The 16,880-nt window shown below is 51.8% G+C and overlaps 1 protein-coding gene across 1 annotated transcript in view; it reads right to left on the reverse strand.

The window, feature by feature from the left end:
* ext1b (exostosin glycosyltransferase 1b) overlaps positions 1-16,880 on the reverse strand; it is a 78,907-nt gene that overhangs the window by 61,258 nt on the left and 769 nt on the right. Inside the window, exon 1 of the mRNA XM_040188551.2 lies at positions 15,887-16,880. This exon is cut by the window's right edge and continues 769 nt beyond it. Coding sequence (XP_040044485.2) covers positions 15,887-16,830 — 944 coding nt within the window. The 5' untranslated portion in view covers positions 16,831-16,880. The remainder of the gene's footprint in view (positions 1-15,886) is intronic.

The following is a 16,880-nucleotide window of genomic DNA, read 5'->3' on the forward strand; positions in this document are numbered from 1 at the left end:
AGCGAGCACACAGCAGCTGCCGGTCCGATCGATGGCTGAACCTGATAAGCATTTAACAAATCGGTTTTGAAAGGGAGCTTTAAATGGATGGAGGCGGCAGACGCACACAGGCTTTAGTTTCATCCGCCGAACCCCACTTTTTTTGATCATTCTTCTTTTTCCACCTCGGTTCTCTGATTGTCCCAAACTTTCGCGCTCATCCAATTATCTGCGCTTTCGTGACGCTATGGCGTCTAAAACTTTCCGCACCTCTTTTTGCCAGCTGGAAAACGTCAGAAAGGCCAGTGGAGCAGCGGCACGCGGAGCGCAGCCATTTCCACATGTTCCGCACTCTGCAAAGACAATTTATTCTTTTCAATCACGCCGATGGAAGCACACCTCGTTTTCATTTCGGGTGTTCATTTTAAAAGTTTTCTTGAAAAACCCACTCGACAGTCGGGTGGCGAAGTCAGATATGGAGGCGCGCAAAAAAGAGGAAGAGAAAAAGGTCATTAAATCAGACTTTCAACAGCACAAATCCTTCAAGCCTCTGTAAGTGGTCGAGGCAGCTGAACCCCCCCCCCCCCCCTCCCTCTGTCCCAGCCGGAGGGATTCACCGTCGAGGCAGTGGGCTCGCAGAAAACAGATGGGGAAAAATGTTCAGCTCGCTCACTTATCGACATCAATTCTACGTCTCCCGTCTTGCTCTTTGTTTGCCGTGTCTGACCTTGGAAACCCAACTCCACCCGTCCCCCCTTTGACAAATGTCGTGGAGGGGAAACAAGGAAAGAGGAGCCGTCCCCCCCCGCCCCGCCGCGGGCCGTAACCAGCGAGCTGTGCTCATCATTCCTCCCGGTGGATCGCTCCCGGCCCGAGACGTGCCGCCGTCCTCCCTCTTTTCACAGGTCACCGAGTCCCGGCTCCTCCGTTGCCAAAGAGGTCACGGTGAGTTCAGGTGCGGCCCCGTGAGGAGTAATCCGACACGCAAGCGGGGATTTGCGTTTGCCTGAAACCGCCGTGGTTTACTGGGCGGCAGGTAGGATCAAAGACGAAGGTCAGGCGGGGGCCTGAAGGGCCAAAAAGGCAGCAAAAGCAATATTTTCCCACCGCCGGACGGCGAAGGGTTGGGTCTCCGCGGAGATCGGCCCTGAAAGCCCCAGAATGTGACTCCTCACACGACGGCTGCGCCGAGCTTTGAGCTTTGATCCCCGACTTAAGAGAAAGTCGGATTTTCCGGCACAGCGAGTGACGGGCCGGCGGGGGAAAGAAGCCCGCCGGTCAGAAGGCCAAAAAGGGATCGTGTGTGTCGAGGTGGGGAGGAGACGGACAAGGAAGGACGGGGGCCGGGACGCTCCCACAAACTCTCATTCGCTTTCTCACCCTGTCATTTCATTCTTGGCCCAATGCTGACTGCTGGGCTTCCCTCAATGGAGAGGCCGGGGGGGTGGGGGGGGGGGGGCTGCGCCTGGTCGGTCGGCTCTTCTGGGGGGGCTCTTGAGGGAAGAAATGCCCCAGAGGGCGGAAGTAGAAGAGTTGCACCAGACAAGCGCGGGAACAATGGCGGCGGCACGGCGTAACTAATCGATATGAAAAGCAGCCAACTCTGAGACGGGGGTTAGGGGGGGGGGGGGGGGGGGGCTCTTGATGTGGCAAGGCCCCCGGTTTCTTCCGGCACGGCCTCATCCTCCTCCCCCCCACACCCTTCATTTACTCCCCCGGCGGGCTAGCCGTTCCTCCGTCACAGGAAGCGAGTGTGGATGGAGGGAAAAGACACACAAAAAAGCGCCAGCTTGGGGCGTTTAAAAATAACTAGAAAGATGTTGTTCCTAATCACAAAAGACCGGCAGCTGGGAAAATATTTGGGTTTTTGTTTCGTTTAAAAAGGACTCATTTTTCTTCACACCACAGTGATGCAATTAGTCTGCACGTGAAACATTGTAGTCTTGCTCCTAAATGTATACTTCGTTCTTACGGTTCTTTTGTAATATCAAAAATGTTGTAGCTTCTGTTCTATGTAGCAGCATATTTCACTTAAAAGCACATATTCTTCCATTTACAGTTTGTAGTATAATTTCAAAATGTCACTTAAAGTTCGCTAACTGAATGAAACCGCTCAAGAAATCCATTTTACAAAACAATTACTGAAATGAAGGAGACTTGTTTTCTTTATAAACTTCCCCTTCACGATCTGTGTACCATCTTCCTTGTGATTTGCTCTTTAAATGTGCCATTGTGTTTGTGGATGATTCACCGTTGGCTTCCTGCTCTAGATCCCCATCATAAAACAATCTCCTCAGTAATTTATGGCTTTGCTGTAAAACGTGAAAGATGCAAAGCTCCCCTCTTATTTCCATGGGGATCATCTTTCCTCAGCTCGCCAAATCAAAGCACTACTTTCTTTCTTTACTTTTCTAGGAACCATTCGAGGAACTTTGCCTGAGTTTTGCTTCCTCGTTCAGTTACTGCATCCCAAAAAGGTACCTGCTCCTGACAAAGTATCATCAAGCACGCTGAGGCTCATCGCTATGGAGACAGCTGTCTGTCCGCCATGACTACTTCGTAACACCGATTAAGCAGTTTGTGGTCATCAACGCAGGCTTTTTAAGCCGGTGTCAGTGGATCTCTGAAGTTCTTGAGCAAACACAGAAATGTGTCAAGACTCCCGAGACTTTTGGTCCAAGGGGGAGAAGAATTGCCTGCAAAGGCTAGATTTCCTCTTAAAAATCCCGGCCTGGAAATGTAAAAAAAAAAAAGAAAAAAAAAAAAAAAGAGTCCACATTACATCTGGAGGCTGAGATGCATGCGAGACATTTCCCCCCCCGTGCTGCACGAGGGTTGCTGAGCCAGCGATGGCGCCCATCAGCGCCCGACCAAGTGCTCGTGCTCCCTTGTCCCGCACCGCCGCTCACACTTCGCGGCCTTTGCATCGAGTACCCTTCTGGGTCTTAATTAGCCAAGGCAGCGCAGGTCCGGATTAAGACCAACAAAAAAAAAAGGGAATAAACACAGCAGAGAAAAGATGTGATGCAGAAGGGTTGTGCGTCGACCACAATGGCTAAAACAGCTGTTGGCCTGCGTCGGGTTGTGGCTTTACACACACACACACACACACACACACACACACACACACACACACACACACACACACACACACACACACACACACACACACACAGCCTCTGTGGTCTGGTGGGGATCGCAACAGAACACACGTGCTCTGTTTGTGTCGCGCTCGGGAAGCCTCTTGTGGTCCGACTCGCTCTGGCCCGACACAATCTGGCCCGTCCCGCCCACTCAAACCTCTTTGCTCCAACTTCCGAGCTGCAGGCGCTGAGATAACCGTGATTTTGGGTACAGCCGGCGTCAGCCAAACCTCCTTCCGATTCCTCCCTCTCTCTCGCTCGCTCGCTCGCTCTCATTTTGCGGTCTATTGTTGGAGGTCGGTGAGTTTGCTGGGAAGCCGGTCGGCCCTGGAAACACAAGCGGGGAGGTTTCTGCCCGGTCGTAGCCGAGCGTGACGGATACAATAACCCCTACAGCGGAAGCGCCCATGTGCTAAATTACTGCCACAGATGTTCCTCCGTGTTCAGGGCCATCGGCGCTACTCGGATATCTGGAGCCCCCGAAGCGCTGTCCCATTTCCCCGTTACTGTGCGCTGACCAGTTCGTCAAGCCCCACTTAGGAAGGTGGGATGAGGTCGACGGGTCGGGAATTGGGGACCGGGACGATTTAGACTGGTACACATTGGGCGGGTTCAGGTCACAGCGTGTGATTGTGGTTCTGTTGTTCAGTAAAAAAAAGGTTTCTCGGGGTCATTTTTCCTAGATGGAAACTTGCAAACAACTTTCTTGAAAGAATAGAATATATTACTATAATATTATTCATAGTTTTAAGAAGCTGGAAGTCAACTATTTTTAGCACTTTTGCATATGATGTTATTCATTTGTTGAAAAGGAGACGGTGGCCTCATTTAACGCAGCACCTGCATGACAGTGCTACAAAGAAAAAGCCATTCTGTGACTCCACCTTCCTGTCTGCCGCCACAACGCCTATTGTCTGCACCGGACGGGCCACTTCACACCTCCCATTCACATCTCCCCGTCCATTCAGCGGTGCGGAGGAACTTCAACTGCACCCATAGTCCCAATCACAGCCACTGGGAAATCTAACCACTAAAACTCAAATGGAATGGGTTTCTGATGCTGGGGTCTGTAATAAGTTGTAGTAAGTAAGTGAAATGCAGCGTGGAGAAACATCAAACGGCAAACTTGTCTCTAAATGGCGCCATTAGGATATAAATTAAAGAGTCTGATGGTAAAATACCCGATAAAGTGTTAAAAGGATCACGGAACACTTCAAAGGTTTTCTAACGGGTACATTATTTAAACAAAGCACAAAAGCTGTAATTTACAAAAGGTTTTCTTTGTAAATTAACAAAGTTCTTGAATTACATTTTGTCTCTCAAACGTCTTAAAATGTTGTTTTTTTAAAGCTATTGGCTTTAACTGATCAACAATATAAAGCCCAAAGATGTCCAGTTTAAAATAACAGGACAAAGAGGATGTTCTTTGAAACACTGATTTCCGTTTCTTTGTTGGAAAACTACTCTTATTAAACCGCCCATGACGGCAGTTGTCAATTAACTTCCTCTTTTCTGTCGACTGATCAATGAATCAACTAAACACAGTCGGTGGGGCCTAGAATACAGCACCATAACTGTTGGATTGGCTTTGGAAATATTACAAAATTGTGAAATATCATAAAATGTAAGAATGTTTGCACAATTTGTTTGACTTTTGGATTTTTGCCGTTTCATCTCCAGGTTAAAAGAAAAATCCTGGGAGATTATTTGACCTCACTGATGACCCCCGACATCGAATGGCTCCAGCTGGTTTGCCATGATGAAACTTTGAGATGGATGAAGACGGGAAAAACGAGCCGCCTGCTTTGGAACAGGGGACCAAGACCAAGGCCAAGGCCTCATGTACAGTTAGACGCGTCTTTCACATTCACAAGGTTCAGTGCGCAAACATGCAGCCTTACAGATACTCCCCCCACGCCTCCCCCCACCTCCCCCGCTGAATATGTCACATAAGACCTGTGCACCGTCGAGGCAGCAAATTAGAGCATTCCCGCGCAGTGATGACAAATGCCACCACGACTGAGACGAGGAGAGACCGGCCCTCCAAAGAGGAGCCGGAGACTCAGCACCCCTCCAAACTGTGGTGGGGGGGGCGCGGCTGCCCGCATATCAGCGGCGGTAACAGTGTCCAGCTGCTCTTGGCTCGACGGACGGGCTTTTTTTTTCCATTTGCGCGTCCGTGTTTATAACCGCTCTAATCTGTGTTTATTCTGTGTGTGTGCGTGTGCGTGCACATGTGCATCCATCCGTGCAGTGAGTCACTGATAAGGAGCGACAGCCTGACACATGTGGCCTTGATAAGGTTACGTCGGGGTAATGTTATCCGACAATCTTTGACTAGACTGCGCGGTCACTGCGGCGGTCCCACCCGGAGAGGGAGGCAAGCGCCAAGGTGTGATCGGGAAGTGACACGACGGATTAATTCATGAGGTGAGAAAGAAGAGAAGATCTGTGGAAAACATGTTTGTGGATTCTGGAGAGAAGAAAAAAAAAATGACAACTTGAATCTGAAAGTGGAGCGTATAAAAAAAAAAAAAGCATTCTGAGTGCCGGTGGACCAACACCATGCGAAGTGTAATATGTATAATGCAGCCGCCCCTAAAGAAGACGGCTGATGTTAACAGCTTCTATAGAGTATACGGGTACGGGATGAGACTGCATCTTATTAAAACACAGGGAACGCTCTACACAGCTTTTCTCCCATGTATCCACACTCAGAACAGCAAGCAGCACACATACAATGTGCTTTCGGAAACATTTTAACACTGAAATATGCAAAAAACAGCAAGAAAAAATAAATAGTTGGCAGGTCAATATATTTCCCGATTGTCGCTGGTGTCATAAGGACAAACTGAACCAATCTAGGAGGCTACGTGGCGAGAAAGCGACGCCATTTTTTCTTTTAGGAAATCGGTCCAAATGAAGGAGCTCACGCAGCGCAGAAAAAGGCGTCGAACAGTCACGCTGTGCGTGATGGATATTCAGAAGGTCCACTAGCGTGTGCAACACATGGAGGCCCCGTAGGACGAGCCACGACCGCCAAATGTATCCTTGATAAAGGAAGCTATTATATAGGTACCACGGTTTACTTTTCACAATAAAAGCCCAAGAAACACACTGTAGGTGTTCATGGGAGCCAATGCTGGAGAACAATACACCTCAGCTTTGGGTTAACAGGTTTCTGATGGTTGGTCGTCGGCCTGCGTGAATCTATTCAACTCGGCCTCTGTGGAAAGTTTTGGTGTGTAAAGGACTTAAGAGGATTTATTAAAAAAAAACACGAGGCAGATGTTGCACAGCAAAAGAGCAGTACTGCAGCTTGAGAGACAAAGGAAGCAGAAGATGTGGTGGTTAAATATGAAGCCGTTGCGGGGACCTTTGCAGGGCAGCGTGGCCTCTGATCACAGCAGCGGCATCCGTACACCGTTGACGGTGTCATGGAGGGACCGTCAGACGTGACTCCATCGGATCAGGCGTGGTACAAAATCTACGAGGGGCTTCGCAGAATCGAGCAACTTCTCACTCTATCTAATCGCTGTGTGCACCACGCAGACGATGCCGCCGTCTGATCCTCAGCAGTAGAGAAATTAGTCGTACTAAAAAGGCTCGGCTCCGTGCTGCCACGGAGGGACACGTCTTTATCGCCGGCATCAACCAGGGGAAACCAGATATGCAAGATGCATGGCTCAAGGTCTTACAATAGCTGTAATGAGAAAATATTCAAAGAGATAGCTTTTTGGGGAGCATGAGTGGCGGCGTGAGGGTAACAGTTTTATTTGGGGATTTAAAAATGGAACACGCTAAGATCTGGCAGCGCCGATGAATCTTTCCCGATCTCTGAAACGACCGAGCCCTTAGATCTACCCGCCTCTGCAGTCCCAAAAGATACCGCGACTGGGAAGTGCAAAGCAATGCATCTATTCTGGGGTGGTGGAGGGAGATGGAGTCTGTATTCCCATTTCTCCCCCCCACACCCCCCCGAAAAAACTCCCCTATGTCGTCCACTAAAAAGCTTATCAGCATCCAAAAGACGCCGGCAGGCTTTTTGAGGCTCATTTCAGTCTCGCTTCATACTTCACATTAAATGCAATTTTGTGAATAATGAATCTCCTCTGCTCCTCCGACCGTGTGAACTCGGTAAATTGACTCAGCTATCAACCACCCCCGCCCCCCCCCCCCAAAAAACTTCAAGGTCACTCTCTGATCCTGGATAGCATTCCAATGAAAAATCAAAGCGTGCAGCTTGGTGAAAATGTTGGTTAAATCCTGGGCGGGCCTGTTCCTGTTAGAAGGATGATGGAGGCTGTACTGCACCGTACGTCTGTAGGGGGGGGGGACGAAGACCCGACTCAATATGAAAAGCAAAAAAATATATGAAAGGAATCAAAAAAAACTCCTCTCGCGGATACATAATTCATGTTTTGTAGCTTCTAGAGGTTCCACATGAGCGGCCACAGTTAGAGCTAGCGCCGGGTTTTGGCCAAACAAGATGCTGCAGTGTGTGTATGTGCGTGTGAGTGTGTGTGTGTGTGTGCGCGCGCAGCATGGAAAGAGCCAGGCGGGACGGTTGCCTGGCGGCTTGAGAAGAAGAAACAGTCACAGAGGGAAACAACTTAAAAAGGGAATAAAATGACGCACTACTGAATCAGCACTGCCTTGCTAAAGGGGACGCGTGCAGGCCCGGCAGCGGCGAACGGCCGCGCACATATGCACGGCGTAGCCGCACAATTTAACACAGACATACACTCACGCACACGGTTCAGACTGCCGGGTAAAGCCAACACGCACTTGTCTGGGTTTCCGTCCATCCCCTGGTTGGCTGCAGTGCAAAACACCAGATATTCAGACAGAAAAGGGACCCTGCGCTGTGCAAGACTAAATAAACATGGGGGGGAGAATGACGTTGATGTATTAAATAGCAGGTAAATTCAGACTTTATTAGCTCATGCGCTCATTCAGCTCCTGGAAAAAAAATACGGCCCCGGTCGGATATAAGTGTGTGTGTGTTTAAAGATAGCAAGCTATGTAGCTGTGAGCAAATAGTCTCCAGTCACCAGATACCCCACACCAGACCCATGAGCAAATAGACGGGCTTCCACACACACACACACACACACACACACGCCTGGGAAACCGGAGGAGAATTTGACCCGTCACCCCAATATAGAAGCAATGTTACGGGAGAAACACTTTAATCAGCCCCGGAAAACCTTTGGGTCTCTCCTACAGACGTCCCACATGCCAGTGTTGTATATTCATACATGCGGACAAAGGAAAACAGGCCTTTTGGACTTTGATTTATATGATATCAATTGATTAATGTAGCAGATTGTGATGGTTGCTTCATCCAGACCAGCGGACGCTCTTGAATTTAAGTCAACACAATAATTCTTCATTTTTAAATTGAATTAAAATCAAACTGTTATTTCAAATACTTAACATGTGTTTCCTTGAGTTCATGGTGGAAACTTTTCTCGCATTCCTCCACAAAGTAAATCAGAGTATCCGAATAAGAAGTAAATTCTTTGTGACCTGACAATGACAAAGCGATAGCAAAGCAGCCATTTACAAGCTGTATATCCAAGTCGTGCACTACTTCCCAAACACATGCCAGACGGGATATAAATGACTCAGTACATCAGCATCGGCCCGTGGCCGGAGCCGGGTTTGTGCTCTGCTTGCATTCATCAAGGCGCATCTCGGCCGTTATGATGCTTTGCCTGGTGAAGCCATTTTCTAAAAGAGAACGAGGCGGCGTGATTTGTTGACAAACTAACAAACCCAAGCACCGCGTCCTCCGTGCACCGGCCGTTCCCACACTTGCATGTGGTCATCTGACGGCCTCTCAACACCTCCAGGAAAGCGGCAGGATTAAAGCGAGTGCTGATGATCAATGTGGCTTCGATAGCAGGGATGCGGCTGGCTGGACACCACCAGTCAGGAGGCAGCGCCTCAGCGACATCAGCTTACAGGATTATTTATTCGTCTCCGGGTGGATCTGCTGTGGAAAGTTGCCACCGAACCGCTGACTCTCTGTGGGAATGACTCACAGGACGTGCCTTCATTCTCTGAACCGCTTCCATCCATGACGCAACGGGATGGTTGCGAGGGCCAGGGCCCTTTTCAGGATCCTTTCCGCACGCACGCAGAATTAAATGGTTGTGTAAGTTGCCTCTGCGAGGCGGGTGGGAGTGGGAGACAGAAGAAATGACGCCATGAAAGAGAAATGGAATTCGGCCGGGGAACAGCGAGGGGAAGAAAAGGCAAAGGAATTGAAAAAGGAGAGTGGGCGACAATTTTTAAATATCCACCAGAAGCACATAAAAAAAAGAATTTAAAAAACAAGCGTGCACTTCTTTTATCTCGAAAAGGAGGCTGCGTCAAGCTCACGGATGAAACACTAAAAATAATTCTTTCCCGCCTCTCTCCGGTCAATCACGCAGCCCACGCTGTGTGCACACCAGACTCCCATCGGGGAGACCAGATGCCTCCTTCCCCTGCAACCGTCTCCTCCTCCGGAACGCGCCCGTGGAGTCTGGGGCGCAGCCGGGTGGAGGTAGGCAGAGGAAGAGAGGCCCCCGGCGGCAGGGGAGAGTCGGGGGTTGGCGCAGAGGGGTGAGGAAGGGGGTGGGGGGGACCATGTGGGGAGGCCTCGATGTCAACAAGGCACAAGCGGTCCCTCTGGAAAGAGAGCAAACGTTGGCACAAAAGGAGCCCCTCTTGGAGTGCCCCCGGGGGGGGCCGCCCCCAATATTTTACACCCCACATGAGTGGTGGTGGAAGCGAGCCATAAAGCACGATGAACCAGACGGGGGGCGGGGGGAGACCCTTCCATCAGCCTGCCAGGCAGCCAAATCTGATCCAACAAACCCCCCATTCTCTCCTCAGAGCCCTGGCCCCTTAAACGTTGAGCCAGGCACATTCTTCAGTGACATAATGCTGTTTTAAGCCATTGCCCTCTTCAACTCCCCACTCCTCCTCCTCTTTACTCGTACTCAGCCCCCCCCCGCCCCCCCTTTCGCCAATTACTATTTAAATATGAATGCCAGCCGAGGGGTCGGGTGTTTGTTTTTACTCCCGTGGCAGTGAGGAGGGAGGGAGGGAGGGAGGGAGATCAGCACCCAGGCTGACGATCGGCCGCCCTCGCTGGGCCCCCGCCAGTAGGTGCTCGCTGAACGGCCTCTGGGGGCCATAAAGGCTGCCATGTAAAAAAAAAAAAAAAACAGCTACTACCTCCCCGCCCCCCGGCAAAAAAACTAGGACTCCGGTCAGGTGGTCCACAGAGCGCAGACAGCGGATTCATTCGGGAAAAGGAGACAACCCCCCCTGGGAACCCCTCCCCATGTCCTCTTTACACACACACACACACACACACACACACACACACACACACACCCCATGCACTAATGGACGCTATTCTCTGCAAAAACATAAGCGGCACCTCACTGAGGTCCGATTCCCTCCCAGTAAAAGCCGTGTGCACTTGGACACATGCAAACAGGAAGCACGGAAGCAACAGGAAGCATAAACAATGGGCCGGGGGGGCATTGTTTATTTTAGTGCATTTTAGTTAGATTGGAGCTCATATTCAAACGCAAAGTCGGCCGGTCTGCGCGCTTTAGCGGCAAACTGTCCCCCCCCCCATCCCGCGGCGCGTGAGGACGCTGCTACACACACACCGGCTGTTTCACGCCCCTGTAGTCAGAGAATCAGACATACGCCCCCCCCTAGATGACAGCGGCCATGTCTTTCATCCCTCGACGACGGGAATTTAATGTGCGTAGGTCCAGATCGACACATCAGGTTTAATGGGGGAGGAGAGGGGGGAGGGGGTGGGAGGTGTCTTCCAAACAGAACGCCGCCGAGACTCACTTACCTGTTCGCACGCAAACTGACATTGAAGTCTTATCAGCACTCGTTAAGGACGGTGGCGCTTCAGAGAACAGAGCGACGGGGAGGAGATTACAACTTCTACCGCTGTGCCAATTATGGATTCATCCCTCTGAAAACACACCCTGACAGTTCTAGGGAGGGAGGGAAGGAAGGAAGGAGGGAAGGAGGTTTGGCGTCGCGTTGTTCCTCACTCTTTTAACTGAGGGCCCACCGAGCAGTGCGACCAGCTGCTTTCTCCCGGGTGGGGAGCTTTTAATTTTAGAAAATGATTCCTGGGGGGACGGGGGGCTCTGCTGTGGCACTACCGCTCATCGTCATTTTTCCGCGTGTCTCTCTCTACGCTAAGCAGCCGGCAGCTGGCCTGGGGGGGGAGTCGTGGTGGGTGGGGTGGCTTCAGGAGTTCACGTGCATCACCCCGTAGTTCTGTCTTTTTTACAGGCCCCCGCCTCCCAACCCCCCGCCACCCCTGAGGCCGGTGGCGGCTCGGCTGCGCCGGTAATCCCTCAATAAATGTGGGTCAGAGCGTTGGGCTTTGCCTCCGTCACTCAGCGACGGGACAGACAGCAGGGGTCACGACCCCGGTCATCCGGCGTGCACTCACGCGTGCGCGCGCCTGCGCACGCAAACAAACACCAAAAGACACGGATGGACGAGCAGCCACACACGGACAAAACTCACACAGACAAAAACAACTCGGACCCGAATGCAGATGGGAGATCAGGGGAGCCGGAGTGATGAGAATTTCAATGGAGGTGTTGACTGACAGAGAATAAATGAGTAGCTTACTTCTGACAGTTGGGAAAATCATTTGATGGGGCGAATGCGTCTTTAAGCAAAGATGCCATTAACAGCGTGCGAGAATATCGGGTCCTTTGAGTCCGCTGCGACGCAGAGAACTATTGGACAACAGGCGCAGAAATATCTACAGAGGTTGGAAATGGCCCGTGTCGTTTAACGAGCCAAAGATATCAAACATTTTCTGCTTCCAGCTCCTTAAATATGATCGTGTTTTTGTTCCGTTTGATATGACCGCAAATTTAACATTTGCCTTCTGCAAATTGGATATTTCCTTTTTCTCACTGCCACCTTAAGACGCAACCTCTGCCTGTGGGAACCTGGAGCGGTTCGTTGGCATCTTTCAGATGACATCGATGCGCTAAAAGTTATTTCCGTTCCAGCTGATCACCAGAGACTGCGTCTGCTGAGAAAAAGAGGCGTCCACCCCCCCGTGGAAAAAAAACAACAACGCTAATGAAAGTCAGGAGCTGGGGGGGGGGAGGTGTATAGATGGCCTGATAAGATAAGTCATGCGCTTAGAATCTGTCCACACGTGCTGCGCATTCAAACTTATTACCCTCCAACGTCACGAGCTCTATCGGGGAGAGAGATCATGAAATATTCATCATCTATTAATCGAGCGACGGGAAAAACAAACAATGGCAACGTGACCGGCGCCCTCTCCAAACCGCCAACAGGACTCTGCTATCAGGCGGCGGCGCGCTAGCATTCAGGGGAATGCCGGTGTTCTCACTCATAATAGTGTTGGAGCGAGATAAGGTGGAGGAGGTGGGGTTGTGTGTGTGTGTTTTTCCTTTCCCTTGGCCCAGATCGGCAACTGCCTCTCAGTCTGTGGCAGCGTGTCAACGAAATGTCAACCGCAGCAGTGTCGTCATTAAAAAGGAAGAAAGGAAAGAAAAAGAAAAAAGGGAAATGGAAATGTGGCAGGGAGCCATCTCCGGCTACATCGCATCAGTGTTTCCATGTCGCTGAGAAGGGGGGGGGGGACAAGGAAGGACGGTGGGCCTCTTTGCTCCGGCGACTCCTCGCGCTTTTGAGGGGATTTTCTCGAGAAAACGTACATTCTGCTGATGACACACTCGTAAGGATGAAAAATGCCGCAGCGCTCCACGTCGCCGTCATTGACGCCTAGTGGGGAAATCACAGCACACGGGGGCAGCTTGTGGGGACTCTCATCCCGACTCGGCCAGCGCACCCGGACATGCGTTTATCACTTAACCTCACACTCACTTGCCGTCATCTCAGGCCACACACACACACACACACTTCTGCACTTAACTTTGTCATTCACCCCCCCTGCCAACTCTCCTTTCGAGTCCCTCGGGTGACCTTGAGCGGCAGCTTCCAGTGAAGCAGCTAAAGTACAAAGCTCGTGTGTGCCAACAATGGTGGTTAAGTATTAAATGGGTGTGTGGGGGGGGTGACGCAGTTAGTCAGCGGAAGGCTTAACGGCGAGCAAACCAAGCGGTGTGTGTGTGCGCAGGTCTGACTTTAATGGAACACTTAATAGTTTTAATGATGCCACTCGTAACATGAGACGCACTATGGATCGCTGCAGGATAATCTACTCACCAGTGGAATACGGAGAACTCGCAGTACTTGAAAGGGAAAGTGAATGACAAAATACAACAACCCCCCCCGGAAGGGATTCACTATCAGGAGATTCACCAGATGAGACATTTAAAAAGAAGAAACGGGAAGTATTTCCACACAAAATGAGCGCACACATCCCTGGGAATGGAGGGAGTCCACCGGGGAGGCGGGCTTAGTCACCGCGCTCGTGTGAAAGCTGTCAATCATCGGGGCCGCGGCTGCCCGGATCATCATCCGCACCGCTGAAAGCCCACTGGATAATGCAGCAGTGAACGAGGCCCTTTCATCAGCGCCCGGCCGTGGAAGTGGAGCGCAGTGACTCCGATTGAAGGCTATTGCAGCGAAGGAAAATCAATTCAATGAATGTGCGCGGCGCATAGCGCGTCAAACGCTCATGCGGCGGCTCCCGGGCGCCTCTCCCCCTGCTGCATTCCTCATGAAGGCAGCGGGGTCGGAGGTCAGGAGGCGTACCCGAGCCCACACGTAGCGCAGCCATCGGCCGTGTGGGTAAATATTGACCGTACACAAGCAAACCACACGTCCAGGTACGCACGCTGAATAGTGCACGGCCTCCTCCGCCCGCAACAGCTGCTCTGGCACGCGTGTGCACTCCAGGGTCCGCACCGCCGCGTCGAGACCGGCGGGCAGCACGTGGGACAGTCGGAGGTTTGGAGACTCGTTCTCATTGAATTGAATGACAACATGTGTCAAACTTTGCACTGGCAAGGTTTTTGAAATCAGACTCGAATGAAAAGGCCTCACTTTGATTCAATCAGAAGAAGAAAACAGCTTTAAAAGGGTTGTTAGTTTCACTGTGTTGACAGGTGAAAAAAAAAAGTAGGGCAGCAAGTCTAAACCCACGTTAACAAAAGCAGCAAACTCATTTCTGCAACAGAGGCGGGTGTGAGGAGCTTGAGGAGCACGTAAAATGCTGGAAAAGTGTTGTGGAGGAATGAAATTGGATTCATCGAGTTGGAGGCGGGGAAAGAAATCAGATGCATTGTCGATGCTGGAAATGAAATGACTAACAGGCGGCGGTATTGATCAAAAATAAATCAACCGTGACGCCCACCGCGGGGGAGAGTGGTGGTCGGGGGGAGGGCTTCGGTTCCCTGAACTCGCTGAGATCGGCAGTCGGGCAGCCGACTGTGGCAGCGACATGTTCCAGCTACAGAGGGTACCTCTGGGAAAACGAGAAGGGATGGTAGAAAAGAAGGGAGGCGGGGGGGTGAGCCCCGAGCGGAGCAGAGGTGGGGTGTCCGACGGCGACTGGAATGGCAGATAATGGATGACACATCTCTCCAGGGGAGAGCGAGCCCGAGGCATCGAGGGAATGCGAGCGGGGAAGTGGGGGACGGGCGAGGGCCGGATGACGGATGAGTCGTACAAGCGCATGCCTGCAAAGTTTTGTTAGAGTTCACTTTTTTGACATCACCTGTCTGTCAGGGGTTTTTTTCCGGTTCATTTCAAGTTCAAGGAGAGTCACTTCTACTGCAAACGTTTGGGCGGGCACACCCCCCACAGGAAAATATGTTTAAATTAACTTTCTGTATCCTGCTCGTCCGTCCTTTAACCTTTACGTGCTGTGCGTGCGTACAATGAAACAAACACGCCCACTCCTGAACAACGCAGACAAGTGCTGTTTACCCATGCGAAAGTCCAGAAAAGGCCCGACGGAACGGTCTGATGAACTCCGATCACAGCGTAATCCAGCCATTGTAAACCCCAAACGGCGACTATACCAGCTTCTGATCCTCCAGGTGGGTGTGGGGGGACATTAATAAACACCTCGAAATAACTGTACACCTCAAAAATTAGAGGTAATCAACTTGCCCCCCGGGCGCTAAGTGGGAAGGATGGCACTAAGTCTCGGGAATGAAGGTGATAATTAACCCATTACCGCTAATTTATTTGCGCGGAATTGCTTCATCTTTCAACTAAACTTGTTCACGCGCCACTGTGCAACAGACACCAGGGGAGGAGGGGGAGGGGAGGGGGCGCCAAGGTCACAAGGGTCGCACTCCGGATCGGTTCCAGTGTGAGAACTCTCGCCGTGGACTTTCCCTGTGCTTGCACCTTGAGTGCAGGGCTGCAAAAATAATAATTATCTACCGTGTCCCTGCATATCCTGCTGAAAGCTGCAGTGTTCCCATGGAGCGGAGGAGGGAGGGAGGGAGGGAGTGAATTCCTTCATATGGGAGGAGGGAGGGTGTCCAAGGAGCTAATAGACCGTCTGGAGAGCTTTTACTTCATGCTTGAAAGGGAGCACAGGGAGTTAAAAACCAGCCATGTAGCAGTGGGACATAAAAAGCTTGTTTAACGATGACCTGCAGTCAGGGTGGTGCGTGCGTGTGTGTGTGTGCGCGCGTGTGTGGGCGTAATACTTATTTTGCTGAAGGTGCATGGTGGCTGATCCACATTCTCAGTCATGGGGAGTCGTGTGAGCTGAAATAACCACCATGGACGCGCGCGCCACTTACTTGTCGTACTCCGCGTTGTCCGCGTCGCAGCGCGCGTCCTTGTGCCTCTGCCAGTCCTTGCCGTGCTTGCAGGTGGTGAGCAGCACCACGTCCTCCGCGTTGTGCACGTGGTGCAGGGCGTTCCGGGTGTCCGAGCCGATGCCCGTCAGGTAGCGCTTCCCCTTGAACACCAGCGCGTACTTTCGGAGCGGCGGGATGGAGTTGTACTTGAGGAAGCCGCGCTCCCCGCCCGTGCGCGGGTGCTCCTTGGAGAACAGCGGGATGGACACGTCGAAGCTGGGCCGGAAGTTCTCGGTGCTGATGCTGGCTTTGGCCAGCATGGCCTGGCCGATGTCGAAGCCCAGGTCTTCCGTGTAGTCCGGCCACGTCCCCGAGTACAGGTTGAATATGAGGTGGTTCCTGCCGTCGTTCCACAGGGGCAGGTTCTGGACCTTGGTCTTCAGGTTGTGCACGTACTGCGGGGACAGCTGGTCCCGGTCCAGCGTGTCCAGGCTGAGGATGAACAGGCACGCTTGTCCGGGGTCCGAGGTGTAGAACCGGGAGCCCTCGATGGTCGCCAAAATATTCTGATAGCTCTCGGAGATCTTCTCGCCCTTCTGCTGCGGGTAAACGTAAACTTTGAATCCGTTCTTCTGACACGGGGCGAAATCAAAGCAGGAGTCCACGCGGCACCGCCTGCCCCGGTACACGCTCGTGTTGACGTCCCTCTTCTGCCTCGGGGACACGTGCAGGTTGTACTCCTCGGTGTCCGTCTGGTCCGAGGGCAGGAAGAGGTGTAACGGGTCCGAGAAGTGGGGCCAGGGCTGGTCGGGCCGGCGCGCGTTCCTGCCGCGGTCACGCCGGCTCCTGCTCGCCGCCGGAAGCCGAACCCCCCCGAGGTAGGAGAGGAGCGCGAGGCAAGCGCCGGCGGAGAGCAGGATCAGGTAGCGTTTTTTGGCCTGCATGTGTCCTGGCAACTGGGACGCGTCGTTTTGGGAATAAAAAATGTAAAGTG

This window comes from Gasterosteus aculeatus, chromosome 10 (assembly GCF_964276395.1).
Source record: "Gasterosteus aculeatus chromosome 10, fGasAcu3.hap1.1, whole genome shotgun sequence".
Taxonomy (NCBI): domain Eukaryota; kingdom Metazoa; phylum Chordata; class Actinopteri; order Perciformes; family Gasterosteidae; genus Gasterosteus; species Gasterosteus aculeatus.